This window comes from Micromys minutus (genome assembly GCF_963924665.1).
Source record: "Micromys minutus genome assembly, chromosome: 1".
Lineage (NCBI taxonomy): Eukaryota > Metazoa > Chordata > Mammalia > Rodentia > Muridae > Micromys > Micromys minutus.
In genome coordinates, this window is record NC_137969.1 from 244,621,025 (window position 1) to 244,636,520 (window position 15,496).

General features: G+C 41.2%; 1 protein-coding gene across 3 annotated transcripts in view; it reads right to left on the reverse strand.

Moving 5' to 3' along the window:
- The window catches only part of TRIP11 (thyroid hormone receptor interactor 11), a 68,746-nt gene that overhangs the window by 6,968 nt on the left and 46,282 nt on the right, over positions 1–15,496 (reverse strand). For all 3 annotated transcript variants that reach the window (XM_080932673.1, XM_080932674.1, XM_080932672.1), the window contains exon 16: positions 11,584–11,683. In XM_080932673.1, coding sequence (XP_080788799.1) covers positions 11,584–11,683 — 100 coding nt within the window. The remainder of the gene's footprint in view (positions 1–11,583; positions 11,684–15,496) is intronic.

Below are 15,496 nucleotides of genomic sequence, written 5' to 3' on the forward strand. Positions count from 1 at the left end.
CACAGGAGACTTACTCTGAAGTGTGAATACATGCCCTGTTCTACTGGAGAATGGACAATTGCTGTCATCTTTTTTTGGCTCAGGGAACTTGGACCTCCATTAGAGAAATTACCTAGAAGGCAAGGGAGGCAGTATTTTGCATGGTTTGCCCCCAAGAAAATGATGAGTTCCTTAACAGAAGTGCAAAAATCACAACAGGCTTCCATCTTTTTTTGCAGGCAAAGAGCAAACTGCCATCCCTGCTTTCTCCCACATGTGTTTCCAGACCAACTCTCTGACTGGGAGGAAACGGAAAGGACAGCTTTAGATTTTCCTTGCTCTGTTTTCCTGGCTGGGCTCTGCTGTTGGTGAGCCAAGAGAGTATCTAAGAAACTAACCCCTTGGCTTAGCTCAGCTGGCAGGGCAAAGGGCTCTTCAGAAAGGAGATGGCAAAGCGCGGTGGCGAGAACGGGCTCTCACGTGCTAACCAGGGCATAATGCCGACTTCAGAGGATGTTCAGACAATTTCTAAATTTGTACTTTAAAATAAACAAAACCCGTAAAGTGGTTGAAATGCAGGCAATTTTATAGGTAAAGTGTAAATTAACTTAAGAGATGCCCTGTTCACAAACTAATCATGCCAAAGGATCAGGCCCCTTGGCTAAAGAACCTCAGTCCAAGAGTCTATACCTTACACTCAGGAGCAAGTAGCCTGAGCTTAATGATTCAGGAGAACCAAAGAGGAGACTGCGTGGAAGGGTAGTCACACAGCCCCTTCCCTGGCTGGGACGGCCAGGTACTTTTCCACTCTCTGCCTCGGTTCTCTTTCCCGTCTCTTGAAACATTAGCATTTTAAATTTTGCTAACGTCTAATTTACTTTTTGTTGGTTCTGCCCAGTACTGTGAAGATTTACTCCTATATCTTCTAAGCATTTTATGGTTTTGAACATAAAATTCAGGATCATGATCCTTACTGAGCTCATTTTTGTGCATGGTATGAGACAGGTGTCTAACCTGATTCTACTAGACATCTCTTCATGGGAGAACTCTTGCTCAGCCTTACATGACCCCAGGGCTGTTCCTTCAGTGTGGTTTGAAGACTAACGGACTTATTCCCTCCTACTGATGGAGCGCACTGGCTACTCTGGCTCACAGCCACGCTTCATGCTGAAGTTCCTCACTTACTTCCTTGCGAACTTTTCTGAGACACAGCGGGGTCTCTCCTGTCCCCATTCTGTCCCGTACAATGACTAGGATGCTGACTTACGGCACTGAGTGCAAATATAAAGCAGCCACGTTAAAGGTTTGCAGTGGCTTGTGCTTCTGTAAACTGAAAAATTCTAAATTACAAAATGCTATTCATATTATAGGCTAGCTTTACCAAAACAGAGATGGTTGTCATAACCATATTACACAAACTGAGTTTGTGTTTGGAAAATCTCCTATAAAATTTCCTTTCCTGCATTTCCAATAAGGAATTTAAAATTGGATATAAAAGACAGGGGTGGGAGGAATATTACTGAAGTCTGACTCAATAAAGGGTATTTTCTCCTGGATTCTTCAAATACTTCACACTGTGGGCATGTGTTGTTATTTGGGCCTTTCCTAAGTATTGCATTCTAAGATGCAACAGAACTCTTGGCCAATGGAAAAACACGGAATCAGCAAGCTGAAGCAGGAATCACTGTGAAGACATCCCTCCTCCAGGACTACAGAACAGTAGCTGAGAAACAGCACAGACCTCCCCACTCTACGCACAGGTTCCTGTGGGCTCACATAGAGCCCAGAGGAGGCGTCACTCTCTGCCTTGGTCCCTTGAGACAAGTCTCTCACTGGAGATCCCCACAGTGCTGGGGTTATGGGAATGTTTACATGGGTGCTATACAGCAAGCCCTATACAAACTCTCCTCATCTCTAGCCCTGCTACTTTCTCGTTCTAAAATGTGTTTTATACGGATTACATTTCAAATGATAATAATTTGGGGACATATGTTATTCAAAATGAAGTATAAAATTTAATTTCATGGAGCTCAGTATTTGCTACTCTCACAGAGGAGCTAGTTTTGGTTCCCAGAGCCCATATGGTGTCTTACAACCAATGGAACTCTAGGTTCAGGGGATCAGATGCCCTCACAGACATGTTCATAAGGTACACATAAAACCAAGTAGACACATATAAAAATAATAATCTTTTAAAGATTCTGCCTCTATTTTATGTGTTTGGGTATTTTACCTGCATACATGTCTGTGTACCATATGCATGGAATCAGATAACCTGAGACTAGAGCTAAGAGACAGTTGTGAGCTGCCATGTGGGTGCTGGAAATCAAACCCAGGTCCTCTGGAAGAGCAACTGCTGAACCATCTCTCCAGCTCTCATTCACACACACACACACACACACATTTTTTTAATTCCCTTTTACTATTTCAATGTAGGCATAAAACAAAACCTACATCAAGCATAGTAGTTAGTACATGTTTGCTACCTAAGTGCTCAGGAGCCCAGGGCCAGCCTAGGCTTCCTCAGAAGGGAAGGAGGGTGAGAACTGCACAAGGCTCACGGCTGATCTGTATTGGACAGTATGTTCCTACCATACAAACCATATTGTAATCTATCTCTCTCTCTCCCTCCCTCCCTCCCTCCCTCTCTCTCTCTCTCTCTCTCTCTCTCTCTCTCTCTCTCTCTCTCTCTCTCTCTCTCTCGTTTAAACAAACTAGAAAAACAAAAACTGAGCTGCTGAGCCAGGAGACAGGTTAGCGGGGAAAGTGCCACTCTGTAAGCTTGGTGACCTGAATTTTCTCTCCACAGTCCACAGAAAGGCAAAAAGAGAGAACTGACTAGGAAATTGTCTTCTGACCTCTTTGTACACCATGACATGCTATGTACACAGAATAACAACTAATAAAAAATTGTATTTTAAAATAAGCTGGGCATTGTGGTTCGCACCTTCGGGCCTGGCTGCTGGGGAGGCCAAGGCAGAAGGATCAGTTGAGTCCGAGAGGCTAGAGCCAGCTTGGGCTACATAGTAAGGCCTCATCTCAAAGAAAACCAAACAAAGGTCTGCATGATAAACATCTTCAGAGTAAAACTGAGTAAAATCAGGCAAAGATTCCAATAAAAGATACTTTAATAATGTAAGTCAGAAAGCCCAAGTGTGCAGCTCACTACTGGTCCTGACCTAATGCCCTACGGAACGCACAGGCTGCTTCAGACTCGTGTGTAAATGTGCTGTCACGTTCTAGTGGACAAGGGCAAATAAAGGGACGGAGGGAAGCGTGGGAAGGAGCGGATTAATTCTGAGAGGCTGGGAGAAAAGGAAGTCACACACCCATGCCAAAGTCCCTCAAGACCCACCCTTTTCTCCAGCAACACTTACTCTCCTCCCCTCAGAAATTCTGACTATTTCTCTACAAAAACTGAACCCAAACCACAATTTGAAATCAGAACTATATTTATATGGGCAGACAAAATATTCTTACTCAGAAATGGGTTCTTGTCCAAATATAATAGTCCTGTGAATAATCATACACACCCAAATAATTCTTTAGAAATGCAAGTTAGGGCTGGGAGCACTTTCAAACTAAGCATTGAATCAGCTGAGTCTGAGTCTAATCTGAAATAAGCATGACTGAGTGCATGACACCGTAAATCTCCCGCCACAGAGCTCTCAGATACCCAGAGCATCAAAGTCCAATGTGCAGCGGGCGAGTCAGCACATCGTAACTTTTTGTTTTACTTGTGATTAATGACAGTGTATGATGCCATCTTCAGAGAGCATCTTACAGTGTGTCACAGTTCTTATGTTTATCTGTTATCTCGTGACTAAGAGCCTATGAACTGGTTTACTCCAGTCAGCTGAACCAGGCTCCCACTGCCAGGCCTTTTCATCTGATTTCCTTCCTTCCTTTTTTTTGAGACAGGATCTCATTACATAGCCCTGGCTGTCCTGGAACTATGTGGACCAGGCTGGTCTCAAACTCAGTGATCTCCCTGCCATCTCTGACTTTTGATGTTGAGATTAAAAGCATGCTCCACCAAGCCTGGCTTTCATCTGATTTCTTAAAACAGCAATTAAATTTTGCTCCAATCAATAGTAATCATATATGTCATTTTGGTTCATGCCCATACTTTGTAATCCCCCCTTACTTTGCATCTTTCTCATTTTTAAGAGCTAAAGTAAAGGAGTGAACAGAAAGAAGAAATGTTTGAAGGACAATTTCACTTGTCTGTATAAATGCCAATAAGTAAATTGGGTGAGAGATCTTATTTGCATTGGCAATCTTTACAATTTTTAAAATTTGATTCTTAAGTATGTGGCTGTGTGTGGGTAAATGTATGTGTTAGTTAGGGTTTCTGTTGCAGTGAGAAAACACCATTACCACAAATGACATGAGGAGGACAGGGTTTATTTCAGCTTATAGTTTCACAGCATAGTCCATCACTGAGGAAAGTCAAGGCACAAACTGAAGGGAGGAAATGAAGCAGAAGCCATGGAGGGATGTTGCTTATTGGCTTGCTCCTATGGCTTGTTCTGCTACTTTCCTATAGCATACAGTACCATAAGCCCTGAGGTGGACCACCCACAGTAAGCTGGGTACTCCACATCAATCAAGAAAATGCACGCCAGGCTTGTCCAGAGGTCACCTGGGTCAAGGGCCTTGTTCTCAATCGAGGTTCCCTTTTCCCAGATGACTCTACCTTTTGTCAAGTGGACATTAAACTATGCACCACAGTGTACAAGAGCACAAGTACTTTTTTTTTTTTTTTACCAGCATCCAAAGATTCTGCCTGAGGCTAAGGTAAAGAGATTTAGATTAACTGCTTTGAAAAAGGAAGTGTCAAATCTGCGGGGTCTTCTCTTGTGTGGTTACTAAAGTTCACTCTTGTAAATAGCATTTTAATGAAAAGGAGCAAGTTGTGAAAGGAAAAAAATACAAAATATATGGTTCGAGTATAAAAGGGATACCAGAAAATGAAATGGAACTGAATCCAGTGTTCAAGGATATTAATTTGAATTAAGGGAGTGGTTACCTTGGGGCAAGATCCCACCCAGTTAAATTTAGGTCCAGACTCCAGGTACAAATCTTTAATCCCAGGAGGCAAAGACAAGCAGAACTCTAAATTCAAGGCCAGCCTAGAACTGAGCAAGTTCTAAGAGAAGAAAAACTTCACTAGATGGACCACACCTTTAATCCCAGAGACAGGCATGCAGATTTCTGAGTTCAAAGTCAGTCTACAGAGCAAGTTCCAGGACAGCTAAGCTTAGGCAGTGAAGGAGTTGGAAAACAGAAAGCTGGTGATAACATAATAGAACAAGGGGGGAATGTTCCAGCTCCAGCAAGCAGCAGAACTCAGCAGCTTCAGCCATGTGGCTCTGGCTTTATATTCAAGAGGAGAAGGAGACTACTTGGACAATGCTGGTCATCTGGAGCTAAGAAATTAGTGGTGATTAAGAAGAGATCAGCATCATTGAGGTGAAATCTTCTGGGAAGTGTTTTCTGAGAGCAAAAAGAAGCTGTCTTCCAGAGATAGCCAAGGTTGTGCCTCATGCTGCAGCTGTACTTGGTAATGTGTAAGAATCACCCAGTGGTACTGGTTTTGAAGGCATGAAGGGGTCATGGAGAGCAGCTGAGGCTTGGCACTGTGAGAGGCCATGGAAGGCTATTGGTGAAAGTGCAGCCTTGGTTACAATTTACTGAAGGGGTCATGCAAAAGATTTGAGGTATGATACCATGAAGGGAGCCAATGAGAGGCTACAGGTGAAGCCTGGTTGCAGTGGAAGACTCCAGCATATTGGAGATGCCAGTACCATGAGATAATCACCAAGAACAGCAGCAGCAGTGGAGTGGATCAACCTGAGCTTAGGGAGGGCAGAGCTGGAGAAGTGATGTCGGCCCTTTGGAGGAAGAGAAGATCATGTGTGGATCCCAGACAATGAATGAAACAAGAAGCTGTAACATTGAAGTTGCCTTGGAGACCCCAAGATGTTTGAGATGCCAGAGACATGGGCTATCTGCTGAAGAATGATGCTAACAGGGAGTGGAACCAGCCAAGGAGAAAGAAGTTCGTTGCAGTCAACAAACATGAAAAGGAGTTGGAGATCTGAAGACTGCTTTGACATCAGACATGGAGATGCAGGGTTTGAAGTTTGCTGGTTTCCTGTCTTGCTTTGGGGATTACAGTTAAGTGATTGTGATAAATCTCAGAAGAGACCTTGAACACTGTTGAGACTGCTATAGACTAGAGACCTTTGAAGTTGGACTAAATGTATTTTTTCATTATGCTATGTGTAGGTATGGCCCCCATAGACTCATTTGGACAAACCTATGGAGGCCAGGGAGTGGAATGTGATGGTTTGTATTTGCTTAGCCCAGGGAGTGGCACTATTAGGAGGTATGGCCTGTTGGAGTAGGTGTGTCACTGTGCGTGTGGGCTTTAAGACCCTCATTCTGATGGCCTGGAAGACAATACTCTGCCGGCAGCCTTCAGGTGAAGATGTAGGACTCTCAGTTCCTCCCGCAATGTGCCTGCCTGGATGCTGCCATGTGCCTGCCTTGATGATAATGGACTGAACCTCTGAACCTGTCAGCCAGCCCCAATTAAATGTTGTCCTTATAAGAGTTGCCTGTGTCATGGTTTCTGTTACAGCAGTAAAACTCTAACTAAGGGAACAATGTTAAATTTAATATAATTCAGCTTCTTTGTTTAATTATAACCAAGGTAAAAACTAGATGCTCTCTCTCTCTCTCTCTCTCTCTCTCTCTCTCTCTCTCTCTCTCTCTCTCTCTCTCTCTCTCTCTCTCTGTGTGTGTGTGTGTGTGTGTGTGTGTGTGTGTGTGTGTGTGTGTGTGTGTGTGTTTGACTGCTCTCCTCTTATTCATTGAATCAGGGCCTCTCACTCTGAATCAAGACCTCACTAAGTTGGCTATACAACTTGCTCTAGGGATCCCTTGTCTCCAGTCTTTTTATTATTGAATTCCACTTATATAAAAATCACTTTTAATTATAAATGCTTTTTTAAAAAAGAATATCACATCCATTTATAACTTGAAGTAACAAATATATTTTTGGATGTGTGTCTTCCATTTGAGTATGGCTGCCTTACTAGGGACTACACACTGTTAAAGAAAATGACTCTTCTCACAAGGGCTATCAAGTGCCAACAACTCCTCAGCCAGGGGTGGGCTTCATACTCCCCTCCTGCTGGCTGTTGGGACTCTGCCGTGAGCTCTCTCGGTCGGTGTGCTTGCCGTCACGGCTGCTCTGCTGTGTGCCTGTAACTGCACCACTTGTGGCTCTTTCAAAACAATTCCACACATGTACTTATTTTCCTGCCTTCTTCCCTCCCTGCCTGCCTGTCACTCATCTATCCCCAGGGCCTATTTAGTGCTTGGTACTCAGCACATAAACAATGAATACTTGATAGAACAATGAAGGAATGACTGGTGTTCTCTGGAAAGGACAAATAAAATAAATTACATACTGAGTGATTCAGCCATTACTCAAGAAAAGGAGCTAAAGTACACAAAATATTCTCCTGAGTACATGATTCAGTTTCCTCTTTGTTTATAAAAATTAGTTCTCAATTGTAATTTCTAAAACATCGTTTAGTTTAGATATTAAATGTCAAACTCATTTAAAATGTAACTAGAAGTATGAAATAGCTTATTTACCCAATATTCTTTTTCCTTTAATTTAAATGTTGGCATTGTTGAGCATACCCAGATGTTTCTATCATTTAACCATTTATGGCAACTTAGAAAATTTCATCTGGTACTTCTTATATATTTCCTCTAAAACCACTGCTTCTGCCAAAAACATCTATAAAGAACTCTCTCAAAAGATCTGGGTAACAAAGCGTCTGGGAATGTATTTGGCTTATGTTCAACAGGACATTATATGTTTTCTTGTATAAATCATGTCCTGGAAAATGGAATGTCTTTATTTAAAATAAAAGCCCAACCATTCAGCAACATAAAGGTAGTTTCATGTGAAATATTTCAAGCTCATTTTGCCTCTGTAGCTTTAAAACATGTTTTTATGCTTCATATATTAGAGTAAGTTTTATGAGGCCTGATTTTATACATACATATAGATTTTATTTTTCAAAATATTCTAAGGAAAAATTTCCATTTTAAACTCATATGAGACATATTAAAAGGTAGCCACTATTACTTAAATTAGTTATGGAAGCCTTAAGGTACAAGCATAGGGCTTGGGATACAGATAACTTTCCCGGTACACACAAGACCTTGGCTTCCATCCATAGCCCAGAAACAGTGAAGACAGAGAGTATCTTCACTGTCAGAGGCATAAACTAGCAGGTGGAACAAAAGATATTCCTAAGGCTAGAACTAAGTTTCTACTGCTTATGAAACACAGTTTTCTTTGCATACTACAAAACTCAGTGCATTTTAGTATTAATTAACCAAATCAAAAAAACATCTTATACCTTTCATTTCAACTTATCTAATCATTTTCAAATACACAGGAATTCATCTTAAGGGTATAATGAAGAAAACTAAGCACATTTTTAATGGCTCCACTGTACTAGGTTTGCATAGGTAATATTTTCTCATCAGTAACAAGTTTATAGGAATTATTAACTCTGATGAATTATATAAAGACACTGTCCTACTCTCTTCATAGACTGGTGTGCTGACTTTAAAGAGTACAGAACAGCATGTCAAAGAAGTCTTTGGAACTATGTTAAAGGGAGTGTTCCAAGTGAAATGCAGAAAGAACATCTTCAGAAAAGGGACAACAGTAACCCCTGTACCGGTCAACATTGCCTATTAAAATATAGTTTCCATACGATATCTTGTTGGGGAGTGTGTTCTTATGGTTTAAACAGTTTCCACAATTGCTAAGTGAAATCCTCCTGGTAGCTTAACACTTTACGTGTGTCTCTTAACAGTGTTGTAGAGGAGCTAAGTGGTAACTTAGGGCCACTGCTGTGCACAACTGTCTTAAATTCCTACCTTATGATGTCTGTCACATGCCATTTTTTAACTCCTTGAAAGAGGGCCTATCTAGTGTCTACACAGTCACCAGTGGGAAGCTGAACAACTGGTGTTTATTAGGTGCTTACTGACAGTAAAGCACCAGGTGTCTGTCTTCATGTTTTTCCTACAAGGCCCATAAATGCCTTTACCCCATAACCACGGTTGCACGTACCTGACATTAACAATCACATACTCTAAGAGAGACTGAGGTCATCATGTTCTACTGCTTTAATACTCGGGTCATATATAACCACTCTTTCCTTATGTTTGGCTGGACTGAATCATATCTAGATATTAATGATATAATCAAGCCATTTTGAATAAAACACCACTTCTTAAAGTAAATTTCCTAATATTGTCTAAATGTTTGAAACAGCGTATCAACTAATCATTAGTCTACAGAGGCTTAGTAATAAAACAATACTTTGCCTTTATAATTCAAGTCTCTGTGTATTTTCTTGCAACAAGAACCAATTTGTCTTTTTCAAAATTGTTTCTCCTGGCAAAAACTTTTGCTGTCTGGCCAACTTTTGTGTTAAAAATAAAGTACAGTATTACAACATCAATCAACACATAAAGTACTTAATGACTTAGAAAAACATACAGGGATGCTTTTTGAAATAAGTAAGCCAATCAAGAATTTATTTATATTATCAAATCAAGAATACAGCATTGAGAAAATAACACCACATTTGTGTTCAGAGATAGAGAAGTGGCACGAAGCTGAGGTAATGTAAGAAAACACTGTTAGGAGCCATTAAAGGCAGGAATAACTTAAAGACACAACAGAACCAACTGTCGCAGTGTTCCTTTCCTGTCTGTGCCACACTGGCTCCCTGGACCTTTTCAAATGGCAGCTGTACAAGCTGAAGTAAGCACAACTTTCTCTTAACACTGACTCCTAGAATGAGCCCAAAGTTCCTATTTACTAATAACGAGAATCCACTGTATCTTACACAAATAGACCACCTGACCTACCAGACACAGTACATTAAGCTTGAAAAATGTCTACTCCTAGAAGTTTAAATATATTCTTGTGCAAATACCTAACACTACAGTAAGCCACAGACTCTTCCTTATGTGACCATGGTCCACTGTGAGTGACTCAGGTAAATGTCTAAAGGTGACATGGACATCAGAGCACCTGGCACCAAGATGTCCCACACAGACAAGTGATTTGGTGCAGAGCTCACCGTTTCCCCTCCACTGACAGCTCAGCCCCAGGAAAGCCTTGGCTAATCCTTTAGGTGCTCAGGGTTCATTTGGTTTGCCATGTCTTCCAACTAACAGTGAAGTTGCACTGGCTTTCTAGCTAACAATACTTACTTCCTTTTCTTAAAGAAGTCATTCCAACAGTGAAGGCACAGTACAAAGGGCGCCACTGTATCTCCAAAGGAACCACAGAGCAAGACAAGCCAGGCACTTTACAAACACCCAATTCTTTCATAGGAACACAGTGATGCAGAAAGATCAAAGCTTTGGTACAAGTAATGAGGTCTGCATGGAAATCTCAGTTCCTACAATCCATAATCTACAAAGTTTCTATAATCTATAAAGTTTCCATAATCTATAAATTTATAAATCTATAAATGTTCTGCATTAATGGCAAATGAGTAAGGAAAAGACTAAACATTATAGCCTTCATTAGGGCACCTGTTCATGAAGATACTCACCCTATTGTTTCCTTTCCTGCCTATTTCCAGGCCTTCTTGACGTTCAGAGTTGCCATGCTAATCAATTCTTATAAAATCAAAACTTGAGGGGATCTAGGCTAAGTTAATTAGTTCTTATGGGCTTATTTTCTGAGTATCCACATCATTGTTCCTGTTTTATCAGCATCTCTGTTGTTCCAGCTACTTCTATTTGTATTTTCCAATCTCTGTTTTGTGACAGATAGTGTATCTCTCTGAATTTCTTAGCCCCAGTGTCACTGCTATGACAACAGAGACATTTCAACCAACGCATTCCTAGGCTCCTTTACCTCCCCAATCACTGCAAGTCATTATAAATTAAACAGTCCCAAGAAAGCTTCAAGTCCCTGGCTATGCCTAACAAGAGTGATATTTAATGATAGGCCATCACTGCCAGCTGTTAGGCCCACCCTATCACTGAGGTTCAGTTGAAAATCAGCTCTAGAGAACTCACAGGACTGGGGGCACTCTATCAGCACCAAACCCAAGAGTACTGAGTGCCTGCTGGTAGGGCCATGCACAATAATAAATCTACTTAAGTTACACTTAGCCATTCACTTCACAGAAGAGTTCCCCCGGACCTCACTTGAGAATGTGCCCTCTCTAGCCTATCCGGCGTCAGCCGTAGGATGAACTATAATCAATAAGACAAAAACATAAAAATTGGACCAGTCAGGTCAGCCCCCTTGATCAACAGAGCGGGAGGCAACACAACAGTCACAGCTCACTATCCAGAACTGACTGGACAGCCAGGCTCTCCGAACAGCTCTCGTTCCATTAGATTCAGACTCAAACGGAAGCAAATGGAGTTCAAGAACCTTGCCTCCCTCAGCTGTGCCAAGGCATGGCAGAAGACCACACCCAAGTCAGCAGAAGCACTGTTAGAGAACAAAGAAAAAAGACCTACTTTGCTTTTTAAGTTCTTCAATTTGTTCTTCTTTTAAATCTAACTGTTCTGTAAGTCTTGATGCTGAATCCAGTGCAGCATTTGCTTCATCCAAACGTTCCTGCAGGAGGAAAGTTTATTAAAAACAATATGCAAAGTATTCTGCAAACTACTGGGCTTCGAGGAACCTCAGAATCAATCAATAGCTCAGCAAGTGGTGAAGTTGCACCTCTGTGACCATAGGTGAGTCTGTGCAACCTACTGTCCTCATATACTCCTTCACAATGGATCAATGCCCTTTTACAGAAACTCAGTATACTACTAAAAGATAACATAAAATTTTCCTAAAGTAACAGTAACAAGATAAAAAAATTTTTAAAGATATATAAAGTCAAGAAATGCAGCAGCAAATGTTTTTGTTCTTTTAAATTTTGTAAGTTAACATGTAAGCAAACACCAGCCACTTCTTATATGAGGACCACCATCAACAAGAATGCACAGGACTCTCAGCAGCATCAGGCGCATGATCCACAAGAACAAGTACCGCCCTGACACTGGCATGGATCTACTCTTTCTTAAATGAAGACCTCACTGTATTCCCGCCTGTGTTTTTCTACCTCACTGTCTCACCATCAGTCTGTGCCAAGTACCTGGTGCGGTAGACAGAAGCCCTTTGTCCTCTGCGCAATGAAAATGAGCCCAATTGGTCTACTGACTATTAGCCTTTTAACCCCGTTGTACGGACAAAGGTTCTGCTTTACTCTTATAGCTTCTTGAGTTTAATCTGGATTAAATCCTCCTTACTTCTAGACTGTACATATAGAGTTTACTGTAAAATATTTTGTTTTCTGTGTTTAAATTTGTTAGTAGAGTATTTCTCAATAAATATACTTAATAATCCTTAGCCCACTAAATGTCAGAACTACCCAGGTCATCACACCATCAAAAACCCTCTCATGGAAGAACTGCCATAATGGTTTCCACAGTGGTTGTACCAGTTTGCAATCCCAGGAGCAATGAAGGAGTTCCTTTTTCTCCACATCCTCAATAGCATGTTGTCACTTGAGTTTTTGATCCTGGCCATTCTGATGGAATCTCAGGGTAGTTTTGATTTGCATCTCCCTGATGAATAACAATGTGCTTTTTGGCCTTTCGAGATACCTCTGTTGAAAATTCTGTTTAACTCTGTATCCCATTTTTTTAAATTGGGTTATTTGGGGGTTTTTTTTTTTGTTTTCTGTTTTTTTTTTTTTTTTTTTTTTTTTTTTTTTTTTTGGAGTCTAACTTCTTGAGTTCTTTATATATTTTGGATATTAACCCTCTTTTGGATGAAGGACTAGTGAATAAAGTTCTTTTCACAATCTGTAGGTTACCATTTTGTCCTATTTTTTTTGTCCTTTGCCTTACAGAAACTTTTCAGTTTCATGAGGTCCTATTTGTCAATTGTTAATCTTAGAGCCTGAGCCATTGGTGTTCTGTTCAGGAAATTTCTCCCTGTGCCAATATGTTCAAGGTTCTTTCCCACTTTCTCCTCTATAGATTCAGTGTATCTGGTTTTATGTTGAGGTCCTTCATCTCCTTGAACTTAAGCTTTGTATACGGTGATAGATATGGATCAATTTGCATTTTTCTTACAAGCAGACCACCAATAGGACCAGCACCATTTGTTGAAGATGCTTTTATTCTATTGTATGGTTTTGACTTCTTTGTCAAAGACCAAGTATACATAGGGGTGTGGGTTTATTTCTGGGCCTTCAATTCTATTTCATTGACTAACGTGTCTGTCTCTTTACCAAACCATGCAGTTTTTATCACGATTTTTCTGTAATACAGCTTGAGGTCAGGGATGCTGATTTCCCCAGAAGTTCTTTTACTATTGAGAATTATTTTTGCTATTCTGGGGTTTTTGTTTTTCCATATGAAGCTGAGAATTGTTCTCTCCTTATCTCTGAAGAATTAAAATTTTGATGGGGATTGCATTGAATCTGTAGATTGCTTTTGGTAAGATGGGCATTTTCACTCTGTTAATCCTACTGATCCACGAGCATGGGAAATGTGTCCATCTTCTGAGGTCTTCTTCCAGACCTCTCTTTAGGGACTTGAAGTTCTTGTCACACAGATCTCTCATTTGCTTGGTTAGAGTTATATCAATAATTCTACCTGAAGATCCAGCTATACCACTTCTGTGCATTCACGTGCTATACTATATTAATAGCAGACTTATTCATAATAGCCAGAATCTGGAAACAATCCCCCAGATATTCCTTAAACGAAGAATGGATACAGAATGGTTCATTTACACAATGGAATACTTACTATTTAGCTATTAAAAACGAGAATATCATGAACTTTGCAGGCAAATGAATAGAAATAGAAAATATCATCCTGAGTGAGGTAACCCAGACCCAAAAGGACATGCATGACCTTACACTGAACTACAGAGCAATAGTGATAAAAACTACATGTATTCACTGATAAGTGTATATTAGCCAACAACTGCAGAATACCCAGGATACAACCCACAGACCATAAGAAGTTTAACAAAAAGGAAGACCCAAGTGAGGATTTTTCAACCCCACTTAGAAAGGAGAAAATAAAATAATCATGGGAGGCAGATGGAGGGAGGGGTGTGGGTAGGAGAGGGAGGGGAGAAGAGGGGGGCAGGATCAGGTATGGGGGTAGATAAAAGAGAAGCCCAGAGAAGTCAGGAGAATGAATGGAAATATGCAGCGGCAGGGGAACCTCTACAAAGTCCCAGAGAACTGAAATATCAAAGGCTCCCGGGAATCAATAGGGATGACCTTAGCCGAAATCCCAAGAGTAGGGAGATGGAACCTGAAGAGACCACCTTCAGTAGGTAGACAGGACCCCTAGTGGAGGGATGGGGTCACCAACCTACCTTCAAAATTTTTGACCCAGAATTGTTTCTGACTAAAGGAAATACAGGTACAAAAATGGAGCAGAGACTGAAGGAAAGGCCATCCAGTGACTGGCCCAACTTGGGATTCATCCCATGGGCAGGCACTAAACCCTGACACTATTACTGATGCTTGCAGAAAGGAGCCTGCCATGGCTGTCCTCTGAGAAACTCTACCAGCAGATGACCGAGACAGATGTAGCTACTTACAGCCAACCATTGGACCAAGGTTGGGGACCCCTATGGAAGAATTAATGGAAGGGTTGAAGAAGCTGAAGGGGATGGTTACCTCATAGGAAGACTAACAGTGTCAACTAAACTGGACCCCTGGGAGCTCCCAGAGACAAAGCCAAACCAAAGAGCATACATGGGCTGGTCAGTAACCCCTCAACACATATGTAGAAGAGGACTGCCTTGTCTACCCTCAGTGGGAGAGAATGCACCTAATCCTATAGAGACTCGATGCCCCAGAAAGGGGGTATGGGGGAGTGAGATGAGGTGTGAGTGGGTTGGGGGGTACTCTCTCAGGGACAAAGGGGAAGGGGTTTGGGATTTGGAATGTAAATAAATGAAATAATGAAAAAGCCACACTCTCATAGCCAGATGTGGCAGCACAGGCCTGCCTGTATTACTAAAATTCTAGAGGCAAAAGGTTCTATCAGCACGAGCACAGCAAGACCCTGCCTCAAAACAAAACAAAAACTACTCGAGAAGCCAAGACCACTACCAGGTAAGGAGCCTTGTGATGATTTAACTGCAATTTACGGCTATGTGTGGTGTGAGATGGAGTCCAACTTTAGTTTTGTCTGTACGGACAGTTTGCTAATGTCATTTACTTTTATTTTATTTCTGTGTTTACTTTGAGACAGTCTTATTATGTAGCCTTGCTTGAATTGGAAATCCCTATGTTCACCAACCTGGCCTTGAACTTATAAAGATTTGCCTGCCTTCACATCCTGAGTCCTGCAGTATCCTCTGCCCAGCTAATATCATTTTTAAAATTCATGATTCCTGACC